General features: G+C 36.7%; 1 protein-coding gene and 1 pseudogene across 2 annotated transcripts; one reads left to right on the top strand and one right to left on the bottom strand.

Moving 5' to 3' along the window:
* Positions 1–686: 686 nt before the first annotated feature.
* On the bottom strand, positions 687–20,415 carry SRSF12 (serine and arginine rich splicing factor 12). 2 transcript variants are annotated; one of them, XM_045844204.1, is made up of 5 exons: positions 20,244–20,415; positions 11,914–12,018; positions 10,522–10,625; positions 10,273–10,414; positions 687–3,225 (listed from the first exon to the last, which is right to left on the bottom strand). In XM_045844204.1, the coding sequence occupies exons 1-5, from the start codon at positions 20,306–20,308 to the stop codon at positions 2,856–2,858; spliced, it is 786 nt and encodes a 261-aa protein (XP_045700160.1). In that variant the 5' UTR covers positions 20,309–20,415; the 3' UTR covers positions 687–2,855. The 2 variants fall into 2 exon arrangements, with proteins under 2 accessions (XP_045700160.1, XP_045700162.1); XM_045844206.1 differs by lacking the exon at positions 11,914–12,018 and adding an exon at positions 11,441–11,786 and having other exon boundaries at positions 10,522–10,645; positions 20,244–20,350.
* A 1,083-nt stretch (positions 20,416–21,498) lies between these two features.
* Positions 21,499–24,216, top strand: LOC123821822 (annotated as a pseudogene).
* Positions 24,217–26,742: the final 2,526 nt, after the last annotated feature.

A 26,742-nucleotide genomic window follows, 5' to 3' on the forward strand; every position in this document is an offset into this window, starting at 1 on the left:
CTCCAGCTCCAAAGTCTAACAGCTGTTGACCTTGTGCATGTCATTTAACCTCTTTGTTCCTCATTTCCCACATGTGCAGTGGAATTTATTTCATAAAGCTGTTATGATGATGAGTGAATGACGTAAAACTTACAGAGCAGTGCCAAGCACATAGTTATATGCTCAAAAAAGTCTGAATTATCATCATCCCAGTTTTTCCATCAAACAAAATATCTTCCTAAATAGCCTCGGCTCAGGGGGTGTCCAACCTTTTGGCATCTCTGGGCCACACTGAAAGAAGAGTAGCCTTAGGCCACACCTTAAATACACTGCAACACAATCACAAAAAACTCTCATAATATTTTAAGTAAATTTACAATTTTGTGTTGGGCCAAATTCATAGCTATTCTGAGCCGAATGCACCCATGGGCCACAGGCTGAACCCCCTGGCCCCAGGGATTACAATGGAAAACCAAATCAAAGGTAAGTCAAATGATTAATCATGTTCAGAAACACTGTCTTATTAACCTATTCCTAAAATAATGATTATATGCATAGTAAACACATTATTCAAATCATAGTATTTGGAATGAGTGCATATATGTGTGTGTAAACCCAAACATTTATTTAGAAAATATAAAAATTTACTATTAATAATTGTCTTGCTCTTTCTTCCATTTATCTTTTAAATTTTCACTAATGCCACATAATTTTATAACTAAATTTTATTATAGCTGAACACTTCAAAGAATTGTAATTTGTAAATAACTTCTGCTATGATTAATAGAGAAATTCTATTCAGGAAGTACAGTATACATGAATTTATGGTACTTGCCCAAATATTACAAGTACATAAATTATTTTGTTAAGTTGTTTCTTACACATGGGATTGAAAATGCAAAGAAAAATGGAATTTGTATTCAAAACAAATAGAAGCAATGCTGGTTCCTATATGTGAAAACTGTAAGACAGATTTTCTTAAGCACTATAGATACAAACATTAACTGTATGGGCGGAGAACTTTTTAATATAATTCAACAAGGTACACAAGTAGAACTCTATAAATATATCCCCTATAATAATCATAATTATCACAAATACTACCAAAACCCTCTGAAAAACATAAACTACAAACACATTTTAAAGAAATTCTCAGTCTTAACTACTACAAAAGCAATTAATAGCAGTAAAGTTATTTGGTTTAAAAACTGAAGGGCAGTGTAATGTAAATCCGAATACTGCAAAGGTGTTTTTTGAGGCTGCAGTCTTGAGTTTCTTAATACAAGGTACTAAACACTTTCAAAAGTAATAAGATGTATTCTGTACAATTTAAAGTCTTCACCTAGAACTTTAAAAAGAAAAAAATTAAGCAGTAGATGAAAAGTAGGTATGTAGAAATAATGGTATAAAATATGATTTTTATACAAAATGTACCACTCTTTAAATATATAAGGCTTAATATGAATATATTTGGACTATGAGTGTTGCACGTAATTTTTAGAGTAGTCTCAAACCATTCAAAATTCGGTGTTTTAGAACATTTTGCTATTTCTGAAGTGCATGAACATAGTACTGGATTCAATTTAATGTCAACTTACCTATGCTTTTCCATCTCATAAAAATAAAACCTTTTTTTTTAAGCTCAGGAGAGAATCTATCTTTTGAATGCTTAATCTCTATATAAATGCAACTTTTTAGGAATGTCAGAATTTTAGAATATTTATCCACCAGGAACTGGCCCAAGTTTAAACAGAAGACACAAAATAGACATAGGTGTCAAACAGTTTGCCTTATACAATTGTACAGTCATAACCACTTTTTACATGAAAGTGCTTTAAAGTGAAAAATATTTTGTAAAAGGTATTATTGATATTACGAATACAGTAGTCTCCCCCTTATCCATAGTTTCACTTTTCCATAGTCTCAATTACACATGATGAACTATGGTCCAAAAATACTAAATGGAAAGTTCCGGAAATAAACAATTTACAGCTTTTAAATTGCATGCCATTCTGATCACCTTGCTTTACCTCATTGTGTGGACACTATAATCATCTCACACCATCACAAGAAGGGTGAGGACAGTACAGTCTTTTGAGAGACCACATTCATGTAACTTTTATTAAAGTATATTATTATAAGTATTCTATTTTATCATTAGTTGTTACTTCTTACAGTGCCTAATTTATAAATCATTGTCACAGGTATGTATGTATAGGAAAAAACATAGTAATATATAGAGTTTGGTTCAGTCTCTGGTTTTAGGCATCGAACCAAAGCGGTCTTGAACATATCCCCATTGATAAGGTGAAAACTACTATACTTAATATCCAAGCAGAATTTTCTAAATTAGTTCAATTTCACCCATTTTTTTTGAAAAGTACCCTTCTGCCACAGTGTAAACAAAGAATGATCCATAAAGTGGTGACATCAGACACATAATTTGTGGTGTGGTTCCTTAAACTGAGATCAAATCTTGACCCTGGCCAGGTCGCTCAGTTGGTTAGAGCATCATCCCATACACCAAAAGGTTACAGGTTCAATCCCAGGTCAGGACACGAACCTAGCTTGTTGGTTCAATCCCCGGTCAGGGTGTATATGGCAGGCAACTTATCAATGTTTCTGACATTGATGTTTCTCTATCTCCCCTCCTCCCTCTCTCTCTAGAATCAATCAACATATCCTCAGGTGAGGACTGAAAAAAACAAATTTGAAAACAAATCTTTATTAACCCAAAGCTAGAGAGGTTTTATTCTTGCACATGCCCAAGGTAACTAATATTAACTCACATTTTCTGTAAGCCTTGAGGATTTTTATTTAACATAATGATAGGTTTAATAACTTATATTAAAGACTACCTAGCACTCTTCTCTTGTTCACCAACTGTTTTTATGTCGATAACTCCGAGATCTGGAATGTGATCGAAAATGAGAGTGTTTTGCTGTTTGTGCTTTAGTTTCAGAATTGGTATACCCTTTAGGAGATTTACATGGGGATCTTGCTATGGAGTCAGAATGTCTTCCATGTGATCTTGATTTTGTTCCTGAGCTAGTCTGCTTTTGAGGTGAACTTGATTGTGATTTTCCCATTGACTTGGACCTTTTTTCTAAGGACTTGGACCGTGACCGTCCTCTAGAACCAGAATTCCTTCTTGGAGTTCTTGACTGCCTTGCTGAGGTAGACCGCCTCGGTAGTGATTTGGAGCGAGATTTAGACTGGCTATAAGAAAATCGCCGGTGTCGAGACCTGCAAGCATCCACAATGTTAGAGTATACATTTCATACAAAAACAGTTAAGAGATTAGAAAAAATACTTTTAGGAAATTATATACTTTACATAATATTAGTTATGCTTTTATTGGCTAAGTTGAAAGAAATAACTCTGATTTTATTATGCATGCTTTGGTTTAAATATTAAAAGTTTGTAATGTTTATTATACTAGAACATATAACCAAAAGACTTTTACTTTACTAGATATATCTTATGACACGGATCAGTTCTGGAAAATGCCCTGCATATTTAGTTTGGGTTGCACAACTCCTAAGAGGTTTGAAAGTCTAAGGGAAGAAAGGTAAAAGAGAGAAAGGAAATAATTATGTAAAGTTTATCAAATAATGCTTGTAACAACCAATACCTAGAAGTAGGACATCTGAATTCTGCCATGATAAAAATAGCTTCTAACAGCTGTTTTCAGACTAACCTTCCCATAGAAAACAGCTATATGAAAAAGTCAGACAACATTCATAAAACAACTGTTTGAAGGCACCAATACAAGCAGAACTTGAGTGGTGATAAGCTGTAGCTCTTTTATTCATACCATTTTCCTAATGCCACCACCATGAGGGAATTGAGCCCACCCAGAAAATCTCTAATGAACAACCTGAAGAGACAGAAGTTAGAATTGATGGGTACCAAAGTGGCTGAGACTTGAGAGGCAAAATCCCAGAGATGAGAGAACTGCCAACAAACAAGCACAAAAAAGAAACCTAAAATCTGCCTATAAATTCTCAAGTCACTGGACATCTAAGCTATGCACGCACAGGATGAAAATCCCAAGAGGTAAGCAAAAAATGGCAGCTGAAAGATTCAATAACTGAGCTGAAATTTTATCAGACACAGTGCTGGGGACAGAGGCTGGAGTTCAAGTCCCCAAAAGGTCAAGAGCCTTAAGTAACCCAGGCTTCCAATTAAGAATCTGGAGGGGCTGTACCCTTCAGGTAAGAGCCATGCCCTATGAATAAACCGTAATGCTGAAATAGATCAGCCTTAACAATGCCACAAACCAAGCTTTGAAAGGACCAAGGTGATCTGCCAATACTCTGCATGCTAGAAGAAAATAACTTTCTTTGAAGAACGGTAGCACTTGAAAGCGTCTACAATTTTTCATCAACAATGTTCAACATCCACTAAAAAAATTATGAGGTATGTGTAAGATACATTAAAACGACTAAAAACTAGACCAAAAATAATTTGGATATTAGTGTTATTCAGACAGGAATTTTAAAAATTACTGGTATGTTTTAAAAAATAAGAGAAATAAAACACGAAAAAGCTGGAGAATTTCAAAAGAATTTTAGAATATAAAAAACAAATGGACATTTTGTAACCAAATATATATCAGAAATTAAAGTCACTAAATGAATTTAACAGTAGTCTAGACACAACAGAAGAAACAGTGAACTGAACTGAAAAGTTATTAGAAAAAGGCTATACTGAAACACAATAAGATAAAAAGAATTTTAAGAAATCCAGAACAGAGCATAGGAGATATTTAGAATATAGTCACATGGCCAAAAGGAAAAACTGAATAAGGCAGATGCAGAATCTGAACAGATAATGTCCTAGAATTTTCCAAACCTAATGAAAAGCATCAATCACAATTTCAAAAATCTCAGTAAACTCCAGGTTAAATAAGTACAAGGAAAACTACACAAGGCATATCACAGTGAAATTGCTGAAAAGCAAAGTCAAAGAAAAAAATTTGAAATCTGCTAGAGAAAAAGACATCATCTTCAAAGGGGCAACATTAACAATGCCAGCTGATGATGGATATTAAAACAATGGAATGGGCAAAATGGAGGCACAGGTATATAGGCTTTGCCTCCTTGCACAAACAAAAGAAACAACCAATTTAAAAACAAAAAACAACCAGGACTGCCAGAAAATTGAATTGTACGGAAGTCCAACAACCAAGGCGTTAAAGAAGAAACATTCATCCAGACCAGTAGAAGAGGCAGAGATGGCAGCCGGAGCAGAGGACAAACAGCAAGACAGCAGCAGGTAAGGTGGCAGCTGGTGGACTGGGCAGCCCCACATTCACATTAGGATAAACCAGGAGGAACTGGGAGTGAGACATACCAAGTAACCCAAGGTTCCAGCACAGGCAAAATAAAGCCTCAGAAACTCTGGCTGTAAAAACCTGTGGGGGTTGTGTTGGCAGGAGAAACTGCCAGTCTCTTGAAAGTGGGGTGCCAGCTGAACAAGCAGCATTGTTCCCTCTCTGGCCCTCCCTCACAAACAGTGCCACAATGAAGCAACCTAGGCTGTCCTGCCTAGGCTCCACCGCTTATAACATTAACAGGTGCACCAAGACAAAGAAATATGGCCCAAATGAAAAAACAGATCAAAACTCTAGAAAAAGAACTAAGTGACAAGGAGATAGCCAGCCTATCAGATGCAAAGGTCAAAAACACTGGTAATCAGGATGCTCACAGAAATGCTTGAGTACAACCGCAAAATAAAAAAAAAGTGTAGGCAATACAAAGTGAAATAAAAATATACTGGGAACCATCAGTGAAGGGAAGGAAACCAGGACTCAAATAAATGATCTAGAACAAAAGGAAGAAATAAATTCAACTGGAACAGAATGAAGAAACAAGAATTCAAAAACATGGAGAGGCTTAGGAACCTCTGGGACAACTTTAAATGTTTCAACATCTGAATCATAGGGGTGCCAGAGAGAGAAGAGAAAGAACAAGAAATTGAAAACTTACTGGAAAAAATAATGAAAGAAAACTTCCCCCATCTGGTGAAGGAAATAGACATACAAGTCCAGGAAGCTCAGAGAGTCCCAAAGAAGTTGGACCTAAGGAAGTACACACAACAGGACACATCATAATTACATTACCCAAGATTAAAAATAAGTAGAGAATCTGAAAAGTGGCAAAACAAAAGGAGACAGTTACCTACGAAGGAGTTCCCATTAGACTACCAGCTGATTTCTCAAAAGAAACCTTGCAGGCAAAAAGGGGCTGGAAGAAGTACTCAAAGTCATGAAAGGCAAAGATTTATGTCCAAGATTACCCTATCCAGCAAAGCTATCATTTAGAAAGGAAGGGCAGATAAAATGCTTCTCAGATAAGGTAAGGTTAAAGGAGTTTACCATCACTAAGCCCTTATACGAAATGTTAAAGGTGCTGATCTAAGAAAAAGATCAAAACTATGAACAGTAAAGTGACAACAAACTCATAACTATCAACAACTGAACCTCAAAGGAAAACAAAAATGAACAAAACAAACAACTAGAACAGGAACAGAATCACAGAAATGGAGATCACATGGAGGATTATCACTGGAGAGGTGGTGGGAGGAGAATGGGGGAAAAGGTACAGGGAATAAGAAGCTTGGTAAGTACAAAATAGGGGGAAATTAAGAATAGTACAGGAAATGGAGAAGCCAAAGAACTTATGTGTACCATCCTAAGGGGGGAGGGTAATGCTGGAGGGAAGGGGCTACAAAGCAGAGGTAGATAAAGGGGAGAAAAAAATGTGACAACTTTTAATAGAATAATCAATAAAGTATACTTAAAAAAGTAAAAACAATGGAGTGATGTTATTACAGAAAAAAGGCGGGGGAGTCCTTACCAACCTAGAAATCTATCCCCAGCAAAAATATATTCTTCAAAAATGATTATAAAATGAAGATGTTTCAGACAAGCAAAAGTTGAAACAATTCATCGCCAGCAGACCTACAGTATGTATAAGAATACTAGCACTGGCTGGGTGGTTCTGTTGGTTAAAGCATCATCCCATACACTAAAAGGCTGCAGGTTCAACCCCCCAGTCCGGGCACATGCTTACATTGCGGGCTTAATCCTCGGTTGGGGTGCACAGGGGAGGCAATCAATCAATGTCTCTCTCACATCAATGTTTCTGTTTCTTTCTCTCTCCCTCACCAATAAACATATCCTCAAGTGAGAATTAAAAAGACATACTAAAAGTTTTTAGGGTGAAGAAAAACAACCCCAGATAGAAGCATGGAGCTACAAGAAGGAATAAACAGCACTAGAATGTATAAATATATTAATCCATAATACATTCTGGAATAAAAGCAGTCCTTTAGAAATTATTAAATTTCAGCCTTAGCTTGGTATCTCAGTTGGTTAGAGGATTTTTTCCAACATGCCAAGGTTGCAGGTTCAATCTCCAGTCAGGGTATCTACAAGCAACAACTAATGAATTCATAAACAAGTGCAACAACAAATCAATGATTCTCTAGTTTTCCATTTTCTCTCTAGGAATCCATAAATAATATTTTAAAAAAGAAATTATTAAATCTCATTCTTATGGGACACAGTTATAGAAAAAAAGAAAATACTGTCCTTGAAAAAATCTTACATGGAAAATAATGGATGTTATTTAAACAAACTTTGAGCTGGAGACTACTGCTAAGTAGTAGGGATATAAACATGAATAACACAAAAATCTTTGCTTCTCAAAAAGCTCAGTCTAGTGATAGCAACAAACTAGTTTTCCATACCTACTGAAGGCAAAATAAGAGTCCTGTTTTTAGTCCAAGGTAATATCACATATACAGTATATATGTATAGTACATTATGTCAGGCTTATACATATTCTCTCTCTCTCACACATGCAGACACATACACACAAAATTTGATCCTTGTGAAAACCTTTAAAGTTAGGTAAGATTTACATTCTCTGTAATATAATTTTACAGATTAAAAAAACTGAAGTCAGTAAGGTTAAACAGTGATCTTATAAGTAGTACGAAGCAAAGCAGCATTGTCTTGCATGAAAATGTGGTTCTTTCTATTTTTGATACTCCATGATGATTAGGGACAACAGACTTTTTTTGTTTTTTCTCCAGCCAGGTATTATACTTTACTTGAACTAGAAGGCAGAAAATGATGTGAATAGCCACTTTTTTATATATTAACCAGGAGAAAAACTGGTTAACTAAGGCTATAATGCATTGGGAAACAATATATTCTTAAATAATCAAATGGGCAATTTCTTTTCTTTTTCCTTTTATAAACTGTTTTTCTACCAAGACCACTGGATTATTCAGTATGCTAAGACAGTGCTACTTTAGGCACAATATTACATCTCCTTTGATTTTTGATATATAAAACTGTCATGTTTATGTACTATCCATATCATTCTAAGTTTAGGTAAACTATACATATATAGTTTATACTATTTATAGTAACACATACAGTCTACACATGTATAGTATATAAATAGTAAACAGAGAGATATAAAATTCATAGCAATGTGAATGAACTATTGAACATCAATCCCTTAACACTATTTATGTCCTCTGTAAAGCCAGAAGCAACACCAATGGTATTGGTGTGGTCTGCCTATACACAAGGCATGTAAAATTTTTTTAAATCTTAATTTGCTCTTACCATATTTTAAGCCCTGTAAATATAATTTTGTATTTGAGTATGGAAACTGTATATCAGAGTCTAAATCTCAATCAATGAGAAAACTAACTGTGGGACAAGCTGGATGATTCTCCTAGATGCAAGGTCTATATTCTTATGTATATTCTTATATAAATCTCTCGAGTATAACTGTTCCTAAATATTTCTTCACCAATCTCAGAACCAGTCAATCCTGACCTGGATCCTCCTGGCTTTGAAAAGAAGCTTAACGCTTCCTCCTACCTTCATGCCTCCGAAACATAAGCCAAATTCAAATCTGGTTCATCCCCAAGGAGAGGTACTGATCTGACGTGTAGGAAATTCAATCTGCCTGGCTGGTGTAGCTCAGTGGATTGAGCACAGGCTGTGAACCAAAGCATCGCAGGTTCAATTCCCAGTCAGGGCACATGCCTGGGTTGCAGGCCACGGCCCCCAGCAACCACACATTGATATTTCTCCCTCTCTCTCTCTCTTTCTCCCTCCCTTCCCTCTCTAGAAATAAATAAATAAATAAATAAAAAGAAATTCGATCTGACTTGCAGGGCTCTGACTAGGCTGGCCACATTTTCTAGTAATAAGGATTCTTGGATTTTAAAAAGTCATAGAATGTGGATGTGGTTCTCTCTTCCTATTTTTTCCTTCCACTTAACTGGAGGCATTGGCAACAGGCCACTTCATACTCTTCTTTTTAGAACTAGGGACTCCAGCTCTAATACATGTATCTTCTTTTGAGCTTTTTCTTGTCTGGGCTCTTAAGAGTTGAGGAATGGAAGGACTGGAGCGAAAGTGAGCAGCCCTGATGATCAGCTTTGATTTGAAGCTAAGTGGGCCTACACAGCTTAAGTGCACTATATAGAGTACAGAAAAGCTAACTCTTTTATTACTCACAGAAAGAAGATACTAGTCTAAATGGTCTGATCATTCTTTAAGAATAGAATCCACCTTAAAATTCTACATGAAGTTCTCTATGAAAACATTTCAGCATTAAAACTCAAGACAAATAGTACAAATGTTTAAGAACTTATACATGATAACACAACTTGTTATTATTTCAGTAACTTCACCCAGCAATTAATTTCCATTGTGATTTACTACTCTAAGAGAAACAAATTCCTGGGTAGCAAAATAAGTAACTTGGAAATATCTTTTTCTGAAAAATCTACTATTTTTATGTCTTCTTCCTTCAATACCACCATACTTGGAATTTATTCTTGAAAATAACTTACTTTTTATAAATATACTGATTTACATTAATTTTAGTGCCAGCCTCCTTCCCTTTTTTCAGTCATTGGAACTCAACATTCTTAACTGCTGGATTTATTTAGGAAATTTTTATTTATTTAAAATTCCTCACTTTTATTTTCAAGTATACACTTTTTAATTTTTTTCAGTATACATTATCTTTTCATTAAAAAGGTTCAATCTGTCACGACATAAAAACACTGGAAGGTATTTAATAAACTCAAGTTAATCTTTCCTTTCTAAGTTAATCTTTCTACAAAAGATGATTCATTATGAGCATTTAACAAAATGATTCTGGTAGCCTGTTTTTCAAAACCCTTAAAAATGTTTTCCAGGAAAAGTATGAAATTAAGTTTTCAATCCTCTTGGTGTTTTGTACTCACTCTTTAAGGCTATCAGACCGCCTCCTATTTCTTCCCCACGAAGAACTTCGACTTCGAGTTCTCCGTTGGCTGGGGCTTCTAGACCTCCTATGATCACTTGGAGAACAAGGGTGACGTTCTTTTGATTTCATTTGGCCTGGTGCTAGAATGTGAAGTAGAAGATTTATAATTCATTACCTGAAAATGTCCATCACAGCCACTCAACTCATTTTGCTGAATAAACATGATGCAATGTTTAGTCACACTTACTTTTGCGATCACCTTGTGCAAACTGTATTTCAATTTGACGGCCACATACCCACTTTCTATTGAGGTTATAAAGAGCATCTTCAGCATCGCGAACATCTTCAAATATGACTAGCTGTTAAGGACACTTTGAATATCACATATCAAGTAAAAATGTTATTTTAAAAGAATTATTTATATGACATGAAATTAATAGAAAAAACAAGTTCAAGTTATTAAGCTCACATCTCCAATATGAATAATCAGAAAAAATTCACTTTTATTATGAAAATAAATGCTCACTATAATGTAAAAGAGTGAATCTAAAAATAAACAAACATGCAACTATACTCTTAATGTATACATTAGTGCAGCTGTAGTATGCATGTATAATTTCAAACATGTTATGAGAGAGGAAAAAAAAGTCCAACATTGACTAAAACTCACTCCCTTCTTTCAGGCAAAAAATTCACCAGGTTTTTCACTGAAAAAAAAAAAATCAGCATGCGAAGACTGTATTCTGAAGTTAAAATAACTTTCAATAAAAATCTTTTTAATTTTGACATTTCAGAACAATTACTTATAAACAAAACTGCACACACAACTGAGCTAAAACATATTTTAAAACTGATCCAGTCCTTTAAAATGATCATATTTACCTTTGAATCTACTACTTTAAAATACCTTCATGCTTTTATTACTTGGGGTGTAATTATAGAAGAAACATAAAAGCAATCTGTAAACATCAATTACATATATTGGTCTGTAGTAAGCCACTAAACTCCCTTATCTATATAAATTATATATTAAACCTAACTAAAATGGAAATAAGCTATATAAACTGAATAGCTATATTTCAGATTATTCACTGGTTTAAATTTTTAAAAATAGAAAACAGAAAAAGCTCAAGAAATGTAATACAAAATGAGACTTTGGCAATTACCTCAATGTCACTTGATCTTGAACCTTGACTTTTACTCTTTAAGGCGTGCAAGATGGACTTTATAAGAGACGAAGAACCAACAAAATCAGACTTGGCTTTGACTCTGGAACTCTGAGTAAATGTAGGAAAGCCGAAGTCTCAACCTGGTGTTGGCTTTGTCTTTTCCTTGATAAAGACTTCCCCTCTTCCAGGTCTTTATATTTGTGTCCACCCTCCCTCTTTACTCCTTGACGCTTGAACTTTAGGTGCCTTTTGTCTCGCCTGCTTGGTTTATGCTTGATTCTAGCTAACAGGTTGGTTCAAACTGGGGGGCGCTTGCCAGCTACTGTGGACTGCTTTAGATTTTCTGAGATAAAGAAATAAACACATTTAATTAGGCAATATTAATATCGTACCATATGCTCCTGAATACATACATGTAATATGCACATGTATGTAGTATATTCACATGCACACAGTAAAATAAAGGATATTGAACATAAGCAAATCCTCTTGGGCGGCGGGTGTAGAAGTCAAGTGGAATGTAAACGTCTACTATAGGGCCATACCGACCAAACTCACGACGCAAGTCCTCAGGCCTAAATTGTTTTAGAAATAAGGCAAAGAAATATGAATAGCTGAATTATAGTATCATGCCCACAGAAATCCAGTTGAAACCCTCAAAAGAAGTACATTATCTAGACTAGCATTATGTAAAATTATCTCTCATAAAACTCACCCAAAGTTTACAAATGAAGGAAAAAAAGAAAGAAGAAAAATTCTCAAGCCTCTGCTTTTGGAGACTCTGGTTCAAGAAGTCTGGATTAGGAGCCGGAAATCTATATTGCTACAAGCACTCCGGGCGGCCGTTATGCCTAATCAGGTTGGTGAAACACTGACCCAGCACATCCACCCTTGACAGTTATCCCTATTACAAGATTTTTCAACTGTTGATATAAAGTTCTAACTATGGACTATTTCATTAGGAACACATTGATTTGCTTCACAATTTTATGTTTACATTAATTTTGTTTTGCAAGCACAAGAATTACATTTTAAAGAAGTCCTAAACTCATTTCCCAGGCTTCAAAAAAATGGACGTTTTATTATTGAACATAAGGCAAAATAACTACTATATTATCAAATTTGACAAATATTCTTGAGCTTCCTATACACCTTCTACTGTGATAGGTATTAAAGAGGGAATATCAAAGAAATACATTGCCTACTTGTCTTTATGGGGCTATAATTTAATTGAAGAGACAAGATACTTAATATTGATAGCTTACAGTTACAGTGCATTTGTATGCTAGCTTCTGCTCACCCTAAGACCACTTAATTCTCACAACAACTCCATGGCTGTTTACAGATGAACTCACCTAAGATCACTGAGCCAACAAGTGACAGAGCTAGAATCAAACTCCCCTACTCTGACGCTAGTCTGTGTTCTTAACCACCATAGTGTACCATCTCATGGAGACCTTAAGAGATTCAGCATCAACCTATGGGCACAAAACATGGCTCAGAAGAAATAAGAGAACTTCAAAACACTGTACAGAAAAAAAAAACCAAAACCTTAAAAATGACTGCAAATGTCCTAGCTTGGATAAATGGAAGAAAGATGGTGTCAGTGACAAAAACTAGCTGGAAAACAGATCAAAGAGGGAGGAGAAAGGCAAGAGAAGTTTTCAGGTTTAGAAGTATAAAATTTGAGGTGATAGTGGAACACCAATTAGCATTCTATAAGCAACTGAAAATTGTGACTGTACAAATTATATTAATTAATTTTATTTTCATCTCAAGACTAGAAGTCAATGATTAAAGTTAGAGATGTGGACTTAGGAATTATTATATAAAGATTCAACTAACACTGACTATGTAGCCACTATATACCAAGCAACGCAGTCAATACTATGACACACTTTATTTTTATGATTTAGTATTTTTATTTCACTCAGTACCCATTATAACATGTTATCTGCCTTCCCTGAGAGACTAGAGACTACTGGCTTTAGAGGACAGTGACAATGTCTTTTTTTTTTTTTTTCCATTTATTCATTCAACAAATACTAAGCACTACGGGCCAGCCTCTAAAGTCTAAGGTATGGTGGAGAAAAGAAAAACACAATTCCTGCTCCCATAAAACATGGGCAACAGGGTAAAGATTCTCAACCACTCCTGAATATTGGAATCATTTGTGAAAAAGATGAAACAGGCACTCCAGCCTGATGCATTAACCCTGGACCTAATTAGTGCTCCCCATGATTAAGTCCCAATTATTATTAAATTTTTTAAGGGCTTCACAGGCAACTCTACAACTCAGAGTTGAGAATCACTTCTAATGCAGGTGTCTTCACCACTGTATTATCTCAGTACTTGGCATAGTTGCTTGGCACACAGTAGGCATTCAATATATATTTGCTATGTTAGTGAGTGAAGGATACCTTATTGTTACCATTTAATAGAGAGTAAGGGACGTTACTTTGCCAAGAGGTACACACAGTCAATAGCAAAGCTAGAACCCAAATTAACATCATCTAAGGCAGTCAATCCTAACCAAATGTAAGTGACTGACAGAAAAAGATTCTAGATGGTAAAAAGAAGGAGGCTGGAGCAATGTGTACCACAGAGGCCTGGAGTCCCAGAAGATAAGGGTGACAGAAGTCCAAAGGAACAAATCTTCTCAAAAGAGCTGGCTCCCTCCCATTCACTGTCTCCACTACCTCACCTGCTGGCTGTTGTTTTCTTTTATTTTTGTTTATTTTTTTGTATTGGTTGTAATCTATTTCAAAACAAACATCTATGTATCCACCAACAAGATTTATTATATCTCAATATGTGTCTATTTGTCATAATTTTTAGTGTTTTCTTTTAGAAATGAGATATTGGGTTGGTCAAAAAGTTCATTTGGTTTTTTCCATAAGGTGGCTCTAATAGCACTTAATTGTCTTTAACTTTCTTCAAAACAATTTTGTTAGATTGTATTGTAACAGCTGTCCTATCAGCATGCATTTTAAAAAAATGGGTGAATTTCAGTGTAGCCATTTTAATATGGAAGATGGAAAAAAATACACATTTTCAGCATATTATGCTTTATTATTTCAAGAAAGGTAAAAACGCAACTGAAATGCAAAAAAAGATTAGCACAGTGTATGGAGAAGGTGCTGTGACTGACTGAACATGTCAAAAGTGGTTTGTAAGTTTCATGCTGGAGACTTCTCATTCATTAGACAATGCTCTACGGTTGGGTAGACCAGTTGAAGTTGACAGTGATCAAATCAAGACATTAATTGAGAAGAATCAATGTGACACCATGCAGGAGATAGCCAACATACTCAAAATATCCAAATCAATAAAGTTATTGGTGAAAACAAAAAAATGTGTTTTATTTTATGGAAAAAAAACTACATGGACTTTTTGGCCAACCCAATATTAGCAACAATCATTGGTCTTCACCATTCCTCTGCATAACTTTGTATTTTTACTGCTAATGCATATATCTATAAGTACACTATTTTTAAATGTATCAAATTTTATGTAAATTGCCTCCAGCTATTTTTATTATTTTGCACCTTGCCTTTCCCTCCATTGAGACTTCTCCATGTAGCTCTAGTTCACTCATTTTAACTTTGTATTGACATTTTTGTGAATGAACTACAATTTATTCATCCATTTTTCTGTGCATGAACATTTAAGATGCTTCTTTTTTATTAAGTCGCAAACTATGGTACAGTATACATTACAATCTGTGTGCTTCCTAGAGCTCTGCTAGAGTTCTCCTGCCTGCCTTCAACTTCACATGTTCTCCAAAGTGGCCATATCAACTTATACTCCTCAAAATATGCATAAGAATTCCTACTGCTCCACCTCCTCATTAACAACTCTTAATCCTCACCATTCTGAAAGATGTAAAGTGAATGGGTGCCTCCTGGTTGTTTTAATTTTAATTTACCTAATGACCAAGGAGGTGGAACATCTTTTCAAGCTTATGGGTCATTAATTTTGTGTTAATACCTGGAAGTCGTGTTTCTGGATTAAAGAGGATGTATATGTTTAACTTTTATGAAACTGCCAAAAAGTTCTGCAAAGTGGTTATACCATTTTATAATTCCACCAGTAAGTATTAAGAGTTTCATCTGTGCCAATCTTTGTCAGCACTTCGTATTAAGTCTTTCTAATTTTAGCTGTTCAAGGGGCTAAGTAGAATCTTACTTTGGTTTCGATTTGCATTTCCCTTATGACAATGATGCTGAGCACCTTTTCTTGTGCTAACTGGACAATCAAATTTTTCTTTGTAATGTGCCTAAGGCTTTTGCCCATTTTAATAATAATGTTTTTTGTATCAGTTATAAAAGTTCTGCATATTTTCTGAAAAAGTCCTTTGTCAGATACAGTATTTTGCCACATATAATGTGTTCCTATGTTTAATGCACATCCTTGTTTTTGGCCCAAACTTTCAGAAAAAAATCTTTCATTTTAATTTTTTAATTCATTCATTTATTTATATTTAGATACTTGTTTTGTATTATAAAGGAATTTTAGCATTTATTTTTTAACATATTATGGCACAACGTATTTTATGTACCAGTAACAAATTTATAATATTTACGTATCATTAGTACTACACATGTATTAATGCACATCCTTATTTTCCCTTAAAAATTTGTACAAAAAAGTGTGCATTAGAGCCCTGGCTGGCATAGCTCAGTGGATTGAGCGTGGGCTGCAAACCAAAGTGTTGCAGGTTCGATTCCCAGTCAGGGTACATGCCTGGGTTGCAGGCCATGACCCCCAGCAACTGCACATTGATGTTTCTCTCTATCTCCCTCCCTTCCCTCTCTAAAAATAAATAAAATCTTTAAAAAAAAAAAAAAGGTGTGCATTATACACAGCAAAATATGGTATATGTTTTGTTACTATTTTCTCATTCTGCAGTTTGCCTATTTACTTTCTTAATGGTATGTTTAATAAACAGAAAGCTTAATTTTGATGAAATCTAATTTATTAACAGTCCTTCTCCTTTTATGGTAACTGCTTTCTTTGTTCTTCATGAAATCTTTGCCTATGCCCAGGTCACTAAATAATCTCCTACATTTTCTTCTAAAAGCTTCACAGATTTATCTTTTACATTTCAAATGATAATCCAGTTCAAATTATGATGTGAGCTAGAGGTTACAATTAATTTGTTTCCTCTATGGATATCCAGTTGTTATGGCATCATTTGTTGAAAATACTTTATGTTCTCCACTAAACTACTCTGGTGACTTTGTCAAAATTAATTGACTCCATAAGTGTGGATTATTTACCGACTTTACTCTGTTCTACTGATCTACTTGTCTACCCTTAGGCTAGTATCACACTGTCTTGATTACTCTATCTTTTTAGCAAGTCTTTGAGTCAGGTAGCATTAAGTCGTCCAGCTTCAATAACCTTTTTCAAGACGCCTTTGGCTATTCTAGATCCTTTACATTTTTAAAATAAACTTGTCAGTTCCCATTTTCTTTTAAATCCTTTGATCAAGAACGTTTTAAACTACTATATAATCAATTTGGGAGAGAACTGACACTAAGAAAAATGGAGTTTTCAAAAGAATTTTTATTTTCAATTGCTGCTTTTAATATATAGAAACAGAATTTCAGAAGTTTAACTTATATCTTGATAAGTTACTAAAACTCATTATTAATTACTGTAGTTTTATGTCACCTAAGAACAGGAACAGATTTTACTTCTACTTTAAAAATTTTTGTCTTTTATTTTTCTTGCCATGTTGCACTGGTTAGGACCTGCAATAAAATGCTGAATGGTGGTTGTGAGCATAGGAATCCTTGTCCTGTTCTGATCTTAGATAGAAAGCATTCAGTTTGTACCATAACTATGTTAGCTGTAACTTTTTCATAGGCTAAGCAAGTCCCCTTCTATTCCTAGTTTGCTGAGACATTTTAGCATTCTCAGTAAATTCTGTTTAATGTTTTTACATCATTACGAATGCTAACATCAATATAGTCTCATATATACTGTAACCAAAGAATACTAAGGACGTTCAAGAGAAATACTTGTTCATTGCTCCCAATGATAGATCAACACATGGTATTATTTATCAAAAAGGGATTGTTATGTTTAAGACTAGAAACTGTATCTGAGATTTTTTAAAATTACTCTCCTACACAGTAAAAAAGCAAATATATCAAAATTCATATTCTTCCTGATCCACCTCTTGTTTTACTAGTGAAAAGAAACATAACAAATTATAAAGTTGTAAAATGTATTTTTAAGTCTTTCTTTAGTAGTTGTGCTCAACTGCATTCCTAACAAATTTTATGCTAACCCACGTCTCTTAATGTCTTGTCCTTTATCATATATATTAAAATGGTCACTTCAAAGAAACGCTTTAAGTAAAATTTGACTTTATATAAACACTTTTACTAAAAAAAAATTTAAAAACAGGAAAGAGAAAAACCACTTAAATGAATTTCTTTCCAGGTTCATTTTTTTGTATAGTTTTTCCTTTCTTCATTTTACGTAATTGAAATCATACTGTATATCACTTTATACCCTTTTTGTTTTGTTTTCACATTTATCCCAATGATTTTCTTTATAAGCATCCTAAATGTTAAAGCTAACTTTAATGTCTAAGTATCATATTGCTAGTTAACTTACGCTGTATGTCACCTTGCACAAAAAGCTATTAATATAGGTGACATGTGTGATTCTACTTTCATACTACTATTCAGCAGCTGTGCAATGTTAGGCAAGATATGGAATCTCTCTAAGCCTGAGTTTATTATCTGTAAAATGGGATTATGAAAAAACATATATATACAGGATGACTGTAAAAATTTAGTAAGTTATTGTAATATGTGTAGTTTTTAGTATAGCACGTGGCACACAGTGAGTACTAAAAAATGTTAACAATTATTATTCTTTCATCAATACAATCCTCTGAGATTTTGATTGCCCCTAGTAGCAGAGTTAAGAAGTGGCGAAAAATGGAAAAGGAAATCAATAAATTTCAATTATCAGTCTTGATTACTCAGGGGCAGAAAATCTAGGTTAGAGGTCATGCGTCACCTGCATGCTGTGTCACCTGTATCAACTGCTTTATTTGGCCTGCACAATATTTTAACATTTTTTAAAAAGTATTGAAACTATCAGTATTTTACACCTTTTATTCTTTGAATTTTTATAAGAGTTTATTTCCACTAAACTAAAGACAACTGCCAGGAGGCAAGGTCTCAAATGCAATATTTTACAGCTTTCAAATCTATGAATTTCATATGATCAACTTAATAGATGCTAACATTTTGAAACAGCATTTACACACACAAAATAAGTTTCTGACTTCTTTGGAAAATCAGGAAGCTACAGCAACAAGGTCAAAAGTCTCCACAGTAGTTATCAGCCAGAGCTTAGTAGCAGCTGCTGACACCATTAGCACATATTCTTTTCCATTTGTCACAGCCCATACCATCCTATTGTGCTTTATAACCTGAGAGCTTCACTCATTCATGTTGCCCTGGCTGGCCCCTGTGACCATTAGAATTGGAAACCTCTCATTTTTTGCACACACACACCTCTGGAGCGGCATGATGCTTATTTGAGTATTCACGGGGTCTCTTTTAACTGTGGGTGTTTTTTTTAACCTTACCCAAATTATAAATTTAGGTTGTTTTTTATGTAATGAATTGATACACAAGTTTAGAGAAGAAATGTGATCACAGGCATTTTTTAGATGTTAATTAAGGTATATTAACTCAACAGTCTACAGTCGTGACATATATAAAAGGGATCAAATAAAAATACTTAACAGTAACTTTTCAAAAGCAAATTATGATTACAACAGATGGTTCTGGAGTGAAGGACTACAATATATTTGTAGCTATAAAGCCCCAGGGTAAGTCATTAAAACTCAGAGCTTTATCTTTCCGTTATGTACAGTAAGATAATATTGCATACCTATGAAGGCTGGGGAGGAGGGCTGTAAATTAAGTATAAAGCTCAGTGCAATGGAAATGTCTATTAATGATCCCGCCCCCTAGTCATTCCCTCTGGCTCCTACTAAGAGAGAAAGTGTTGTATGAAGTTTTTTCTTATGATCTATGTTTAGGCATTACGTGGACAAAAAACTCAATGGAGCAGGGACGGGTTTAGAGTGATAATATCAAAAATCACCCAGGAAAGTCTATGCAAACCATTATAATTGGAGTTTATACTGTATTCAGAACTTTAAAGAAAACCATATAAATCTCATTACTGAAGCTATCCTTTATGTAAAGAACTGAGTAATAAATAAAATTTAACCAGCACCACCTGTAAGTAGACTAGACTGAGGCCAAGAAAGGCCCAAGGTACGCATCATTTTGTAATACGTTCTCATCAACCCCAATTCCTCTTCATCTAGAAGGTTAAGACGCGCGGCTTTATTGGAACACGGCGACAAAAGGGCTGAAACGCAGGCACCCGCCCGAGCGAAAACACACACAACCAGAGGAGGCAGGGCCCTCAGCTCCGGGGAACGGGGCATCCTGCGCTCCACCGGGTCCCCTGGAGGGGGGACCCGCACCTACCCGGGCGGCAACGGGGGCGCGGACGCGCTCCTGCACGGCGCCGGGCGAAACGCCGGCCTGGAGGCGAAGGCGCGAGTCCCGCCCAGGCCCCGAGCAGCCGCCAGGCTCACACCGGCCCCGGGAACGGGGCCTGAGCGGGAAGCACCGACCGGGCCGGCCAAAAAGCGCGGGGCAGCCCTGGCGGGCCGCGGCCGGGCTCCGAGAAGCGGCCGTTACCCTGCCCCTCCCCCGCGCCCCGACCTGCGGGCGCTGCCGCTCACCTGGTGGCGTCCGCAACGTTCCTGACGAACAGGGAGGTGTTGGGGGGCCTCGTGTAACGAGACATGTTCGCTTCCTCGTTCCCTCCGAGCCTGCCCGCGGCCGCCGGGCTCACTCCGTCTCTCGCTGCCGCCGCCGCAGCTCCGCGGGCCCCCAGCGCGACCCCCTCCCCTCGGCCTCAGCCCCGCCAGCGCGCAGCCGCAGAGGCGGGTGTTGGGGGTGGGGGGTGCGGAACGACGAGTAGGTCCGAGCAGACCAAGCGGGGGTGGGGCCCGAGGCCCAGGGTACCTGGGCGATACAGCAGCCCTGGAGGCCCTGGACCCGGGGGATGAGGAGTGGGAAACACGGGGTCCGGGTCGGAGGAGATCTAAGAAAGGGGGCGAGGCGGAAGTCCGCGGTCCGTGGGGATGCAGGAGGAGGCGGTGCTGGAAGCGCGGGTCTGGAGAAGGGAGAGGGGGCCCTGCGGCTCCGGGAGTTAGGGGGCATCTGAGAAGGGGGCTGTTTAGGAGGCCCGGGTAGGAGTGGCCCTAGTCAGTGGGCTGTCCCAGTGTCCCGGGGTCCGACGGCCTCGGGGGGAGTGGGTAGGACCCGTTTCCCGGGAGCGGGCAGCGCCGGAGGCCTGGTCTTGAGGAGTCCGAGGTGCGGACAGTTGGTGTCAGAGGGTGCCAGGAGGTTGAAGGCCAGAGGCGTCCTAGGTGCTGAGGTCTGTGAGCCGGGTGTTACAGAGTATCCCGGGTGGGGGTGGGTAAATGTGAAGGGGGTGGTCAGCGGCACAACAGCCCCAGAGTACGGGGGCCTTCCTCCCTGCATCCTCATCCCTGGACTTTGGCAATTGTTCTGCTTCCAGCCCCTTTAATCTTGAGCTTTATTCGGCTTCCAAACTATAAGGATTTTTCCCCCAGTGTTTTGAATCTTCATCCATTGTAGAAGTCCTCCCTTCTGTGGGGAGGATACTTCCAAGAGCCCAGTGGATGCCCGGAACCTAGAGTAACACCAAGCCTTTTATATACCGCTTTTCCCTAATGTATTTATACCTATGATGTAAAGTTTAATTTATAAAGTAGGCACAGTGAGAGATTAACAATAGCTAATAATAAAATAGAGTATAATATACTGTAGTAAAAAGAAATGTGGATTCGGTTTCTCAAAATAGCTTAATGTATGGTACTCACTCTGATGATGTGAGATGATAAAATGCCTACTTAATTAAGTGATGTGAATGAGGTAGCATACAGCTGCTATTGACATTCTAACCATATGTCAGGAGGAGGATCATCTGCTGCTGGTGATTCTGGATCATCAGGTTATGAGGATGTCATGATTGGCTGTCAGGAGCAGATGATGTGGATGACTGGGGAAATTTAATATTTTAGAGCCATAGTTGACTTGGTAATTGAAATCGTGGAAAACAAAACTGTGAATAAGGGGGACTACTGTATTCCTTTAAGGGATGCTATTCAGCTGTTAGTACAAGTGAATTCAGATGTTTATTGAGCATCTACTATATACCAGGCACTGTTCTAGATGTGGGATATAGCAACGAACAAAAGAGGCCAAGGCCCAGCCCTCAAAGAAGGATGAACAATAAAGGAATAAACAAATGAATACATCATGTAAAAGAAAGCAATGAAAATGCAGTGGCAAGTAAGCAAATTTAAATTACCCTCTCCCTCTTGCTCCAAAATGTTGTAGCCCAACCCTTTCTAGTTATCTTTGGCTGCTGTGGTTGGCATAGCCTGTTACCCAGGACTGTAATCAACTAACTTGTAATTGTTAATGGCACCCCCTTTCATTCTCAGAAGTGGTCAGTTTTAGAGAAGAAATAATGTGGTCACCCTACTTAGCCCACAGTGGATTCAAAAACTGACAGTCCCAAGGTTTGCAAACACTTCTGTAAGAGTGACCCTTCATTAAAAAAAGAATTGCTATGCAAGCAGGCAAAGGGCTAGACTGGGGATAGAATGGGGGGGGGGGTGCAGGCACACATTCCTATTCTCATGGAACTTACAATTTGGTGAGGAGGCAGAATCTAATAATCACATTAATAAAGATATAAACAATGATAAGGGTTGTGCAAAGAGTCATATAATGCCAAGAGGGGACCTTATGTGGCTTGGCAAGCATGGCTTGAGAGGGTCACTGAACTTCTCCCTGTAGAGGTTTTGGAGATTTGAAGAATGGAGACGGACAATTCATGCACTGGAATAGCATGTGCAAAGGCAGTATAGGAAATCAAAAGAAGCAAACAGGAGCATAAAGCTGGAGAACAGGAAAATGAGCCTGGAGAACAGGCTGGGTTTATAGTAGGAAAAGTGTAGAACATTGCCTGTATTTTCTCCTAGGACTGGTGTAACAAACTACCACAAAATCAATGGTTTAAAATGGCAAATTCTCTCACAGCTCTGGAGGCCAGAAATCTGAAATCAAGCTGTTGGCAGGGCCATACTCCTGCTGAAGTCGCTAAGGGAGACTTCAGTCTCTGGTGCCTCCAGACACTCTGGCTTGTGGTTGCACACCTGTAATCTCTGCCTCCATCTGATATAAACTCTCTGTGTCTTATAAGGACACTTGTCATAGGATCTAGGGCCCACCCAGGTAATCCAGGATCTCATCTCAAGATCTGTAATTGTATCTGCAAAGACCCTTTTTTTCCAAACAAGGTCAAATAAGGGGGAGTTAGGACTTGGACATATCTTTTCTGAGACCACATCATTCAATCTACTACACCGATCTTGCTGAGAAAAGAGATTTGACTTAATAGGAGGTGGCAGTTATGAATACACCTATTCCCTGACATATTAAGTTTATATATATATATATATATATGCATGTTCATATATAAATATTTTTTAGTAGAAGCATTACACTCAGATATTTTCTTTCTTCATAACTTCAGTACTGGCAGATTATTTTTAAAATGCTTTTTATAATTGGAAAAACCCTGCAAAGCTCTTTACAATTTGAAAGAAAAAAAAGCTTTTACAAGAGTATGTGAAAAGACTTACTGTGGATTGGTAGTGAGTTTTTTTCTGTTCCTTTTGATGAAAGTGTCTGAGGAAAGGGTATTAAACTGGAGGGAGGCTTAATTGAAAACTTTAAAAGTATCTGGAATTCATTTAAAATAAGTTGTGGAAATAGTAACTGGGTGAAGAAATGGATGTGTTCATTAGCTTGACTGTAGTAATTTCGCTATATATCAAATCACGTTTTACACCTTAAATGTATACAATTTTTATTTAAAATAACAGGTAAAATATGTTGTTGAGCCAAAATATTTATGTTACATAAAAGGGTATGCCCTGTTTCCAAATCTGATTTGAAGCAGCCAAGTGCAAACAAGTGTAAGTAAACTGCTTTCTAGTTGGAAGACCTGAGGAAGGACATTGTCAGGCATAGGCAACAAAAGAATGTTATGCAGTGTCCTTAAACCAGCTGAGATGAGTAACTAATGAAGCTGTTTTTAGGTTTCCCTTGGCATTTAAAGAAGCAGGGAGATCTTCCCTTTTGCAGCCATCACAGAGGCACCAGTAGTCAAAGTGAAGTTCAATCCCTTTGTGACTTTGGACTGGTGCAGGAACTGTAAAAGGCATTTCAGTGTACCTTCCCACATTTGCAGGAAGATTATAATCTGTCTTCTCTTTCCAAAGAGCTGAGACAGAAGTACAATGTTCAATCCATGCCCAACCAAAAGGATGATGACATTCAGGTTGTGCGAGGACATTACAAAAGGCAGCAAATTGGCAAAGTAGTCAAGTTTACAGGAAGGAATGTGTCATCTACTTTGAATGAGTGCAACAGGAGAAAGCTAACGGTGCAACCATCCATGTGAGCATTCACCCCAGCAAGGTGGTCATCACTAGACTAAAGCTGCACAAAGACCGCAAAAAAATCCTTGATCATAAAGCCAGATTTCACCAAGCAGGAAAGGAAAAGGGCAAATACAAGGGAGAAACACTTGAGAAGATGCAGGAATAAAGTAATTTAATATATAACTTTCATTAAAATCTTAAAGTGAAAAAAAAAGAAAACAAATAGGGAAGAGACTGAGGTCAAGACAGAATACCCTGTTTGTCAGAGGACATAATCCCGTTTACCCTATTCACAAACATTCTTATTTATCCTAAGTCCTAGAATTTAGTGAGGTGCCATTTAGTAAACTGTCACTTTAATGGATCGTTGTTTGAAGGCACTAAAGGGTACCCACAGGCTTTGGAGAGTCTCTAATTTCTGGAAAATGGGTAAGGTTCTCATCAGAGACTATCACACTTCACCTCACTTTTCAAGAGTAAATAGATTTTAAAACTTTCATCAAAATTACAGTTCCATAAAGAATGCAGTAAAAGAAAATCAGAATCTTTGTCAACTTGTTAAAACGTGTCTTAGTGTACAAGTACTTTAAAATCAGTAGTCTATAAGTTATGTTGAAAAATAGAGGCACATATGCATCTGTTTCTAATGTTTGAACCTTTACTCCCGAGTCCTGTCTCTGGGGAAGGTGCTGATAGCTAACTTATCATTTAGCATCTGAGCACTTAGGCCTCACCGCCTCATTCTCTATTGTCCACTTTAAGCCAGCTTCCTCTTCTACCAGAGTGTGTGGACACTCTGGAGCATCTATTCCACATGGCAGAGAGAAGAAACACAGAGAAATTGGCTAGAATTTACATTTTACATGTTTTTTTTCATGATTTTTCTCATGATTACATGTCTATGAGACTTTTAAAATTAATATTGGTGATAAAGTTTTACATTTCATCAATAGATTTTGGAGAAAAAAGTTTAAAAGAAGAAAATCATTGTTTCTGGGTTATTAGTAAAGTTTAAAATTCAACAGTTCCTGGTGCATAGTAGACCATCATAACTAATACTAATTACCACAGATAATCAAGAGATGCCAAGGCTGGTTTGTAAGACTGAGCAACACATACTTGTTATTCTAAAGTAATCCTATAGTACATTTTCTTCCATTTTTTAAGTGGGTCAAAGTAGGCTGATTATCAAGTCTGTAATTAAGGAGTCAAACCATGAAAGACTAGTATATTTTAATCCAACTAATTAGTTTTGTTTTTGACTGTCATATTGGATAACTAGAACTGATTGGAAATTAAATTGTATTTGGGTATATATGAGCATCTTAAAATTTGTGTGATGAAAAGTGCTCTGAAGATATAAATTCAGGATTAATGAAGTCACCTGATAGTGAATATCATCTTATGCTGTGAACTCCCCAACAGATGGTGCTAGCTCTCCTCAAGTAAGAGCTGCTCCGGTCTACCCTTTCTTAAAGTGTTCCATGACCCTGAAGGTGAAGAGTGATGTGATTTGTATAGGATGTATTGTAAACACTCTTCCATTGCCTAGAAGACATCATTTAGACATCATTTCACACAATCCAGCTGGAGAATCTGTGATCGTATCCTTTTGTAAATTTGATTTCTCCCACTGTAACTCTAGGAAATAATTTAAAAGATCATCTGTATGGTAATAATGGATATTTATTACCATTATTACTAGTGTCATATTTAACTTTTTCAGAAAAGCCAGCTTAGAGATCGCTATCACTAAAAAAATGACACTGGGTCCTAAAAATTTGGAGGTGGAGGTTTCTTCTAACTTAATTTGACAACTGTTCAGTGATGTACTGTATGTTAAGCATAGGGCTAGGAACTGGCAAAGAAAAAAGAAGTTATGGCTCCTAATTCTGAAGGACCTATTTCCCAGACTTAAAGTCATTTCCATATATCCTACAAGATTTTTGCCATAATGATGTACTACCTTGCCCTAATATGCTTACTATTTTCCTTTAAATTTAGCTCACTTTTATTTTAAAAGAAAACTTTATCACCAATATTAATTTTTAAAAGTCTCATAGACATGTAATCATTAGAAAAATCATGAAAAAAACATGTAAAATGTAAATTGTAGCCAATTTCTTTGATCTAAAAAGTTTCAAAGCCTGAAAACTGCTCTCTCTTTTGAAAGGGAAATTAATTACACAGCAAAAAGCTATTAAAGACATACTAACACCAAACTAAAAACTTTCTTCCTAATGTAAAAGAGGAATATGCTTATAGTATACAATTCAATATTTAATACTGCATCAGGGTAACATGTGAAGCCATAGTACCATCATCAATAGTAAGCGTTCTACACTTTGGGAGACATTCTAGCTGGAGAGACACACATGTAAACAAACCACATTATACAGTTTTGTTAGTGCTACGTAAAGACATTTCAGAGTACTATGTAGGACATGATGGAAACAGATTAGTTCTCTATGGGAAAGTTATTTTAGAGACAACTAATATTTGCATTATTTATTGAAGGATGAATATAAATATCAAGGAATAAAAAAAAGCCAAGGCATTTCAGGGAAAGTGAATGAGAGGAGCAAAGGCACAGTGTGCTGGGACTAGTACCGTGTACTGACGTCTAGGGGAAAGAAGAACGAAGGCTAACAAGGTGGAAATAGAGATTAGGAGCTAAACTCTGAGAGGCTCT

This window comes from Phyllostomus hastatus, unplaced genomic scaffold (assembly GCF_019186645.2).
Source record: "Phyllostomus hastatus isolate PE091 unplaced genomic scaffold, TTU_PhHast_1.1 phas_contig_40, whole genome shotgun sequence".
NCBI classification, from domain to species: domain Eukaryota; kingdom Metazoa; phylum Chordata; class Mammalia; order Chiroptera; family Phyllostomidae; genus Phyllostomus; species Phyllostomus hastatus.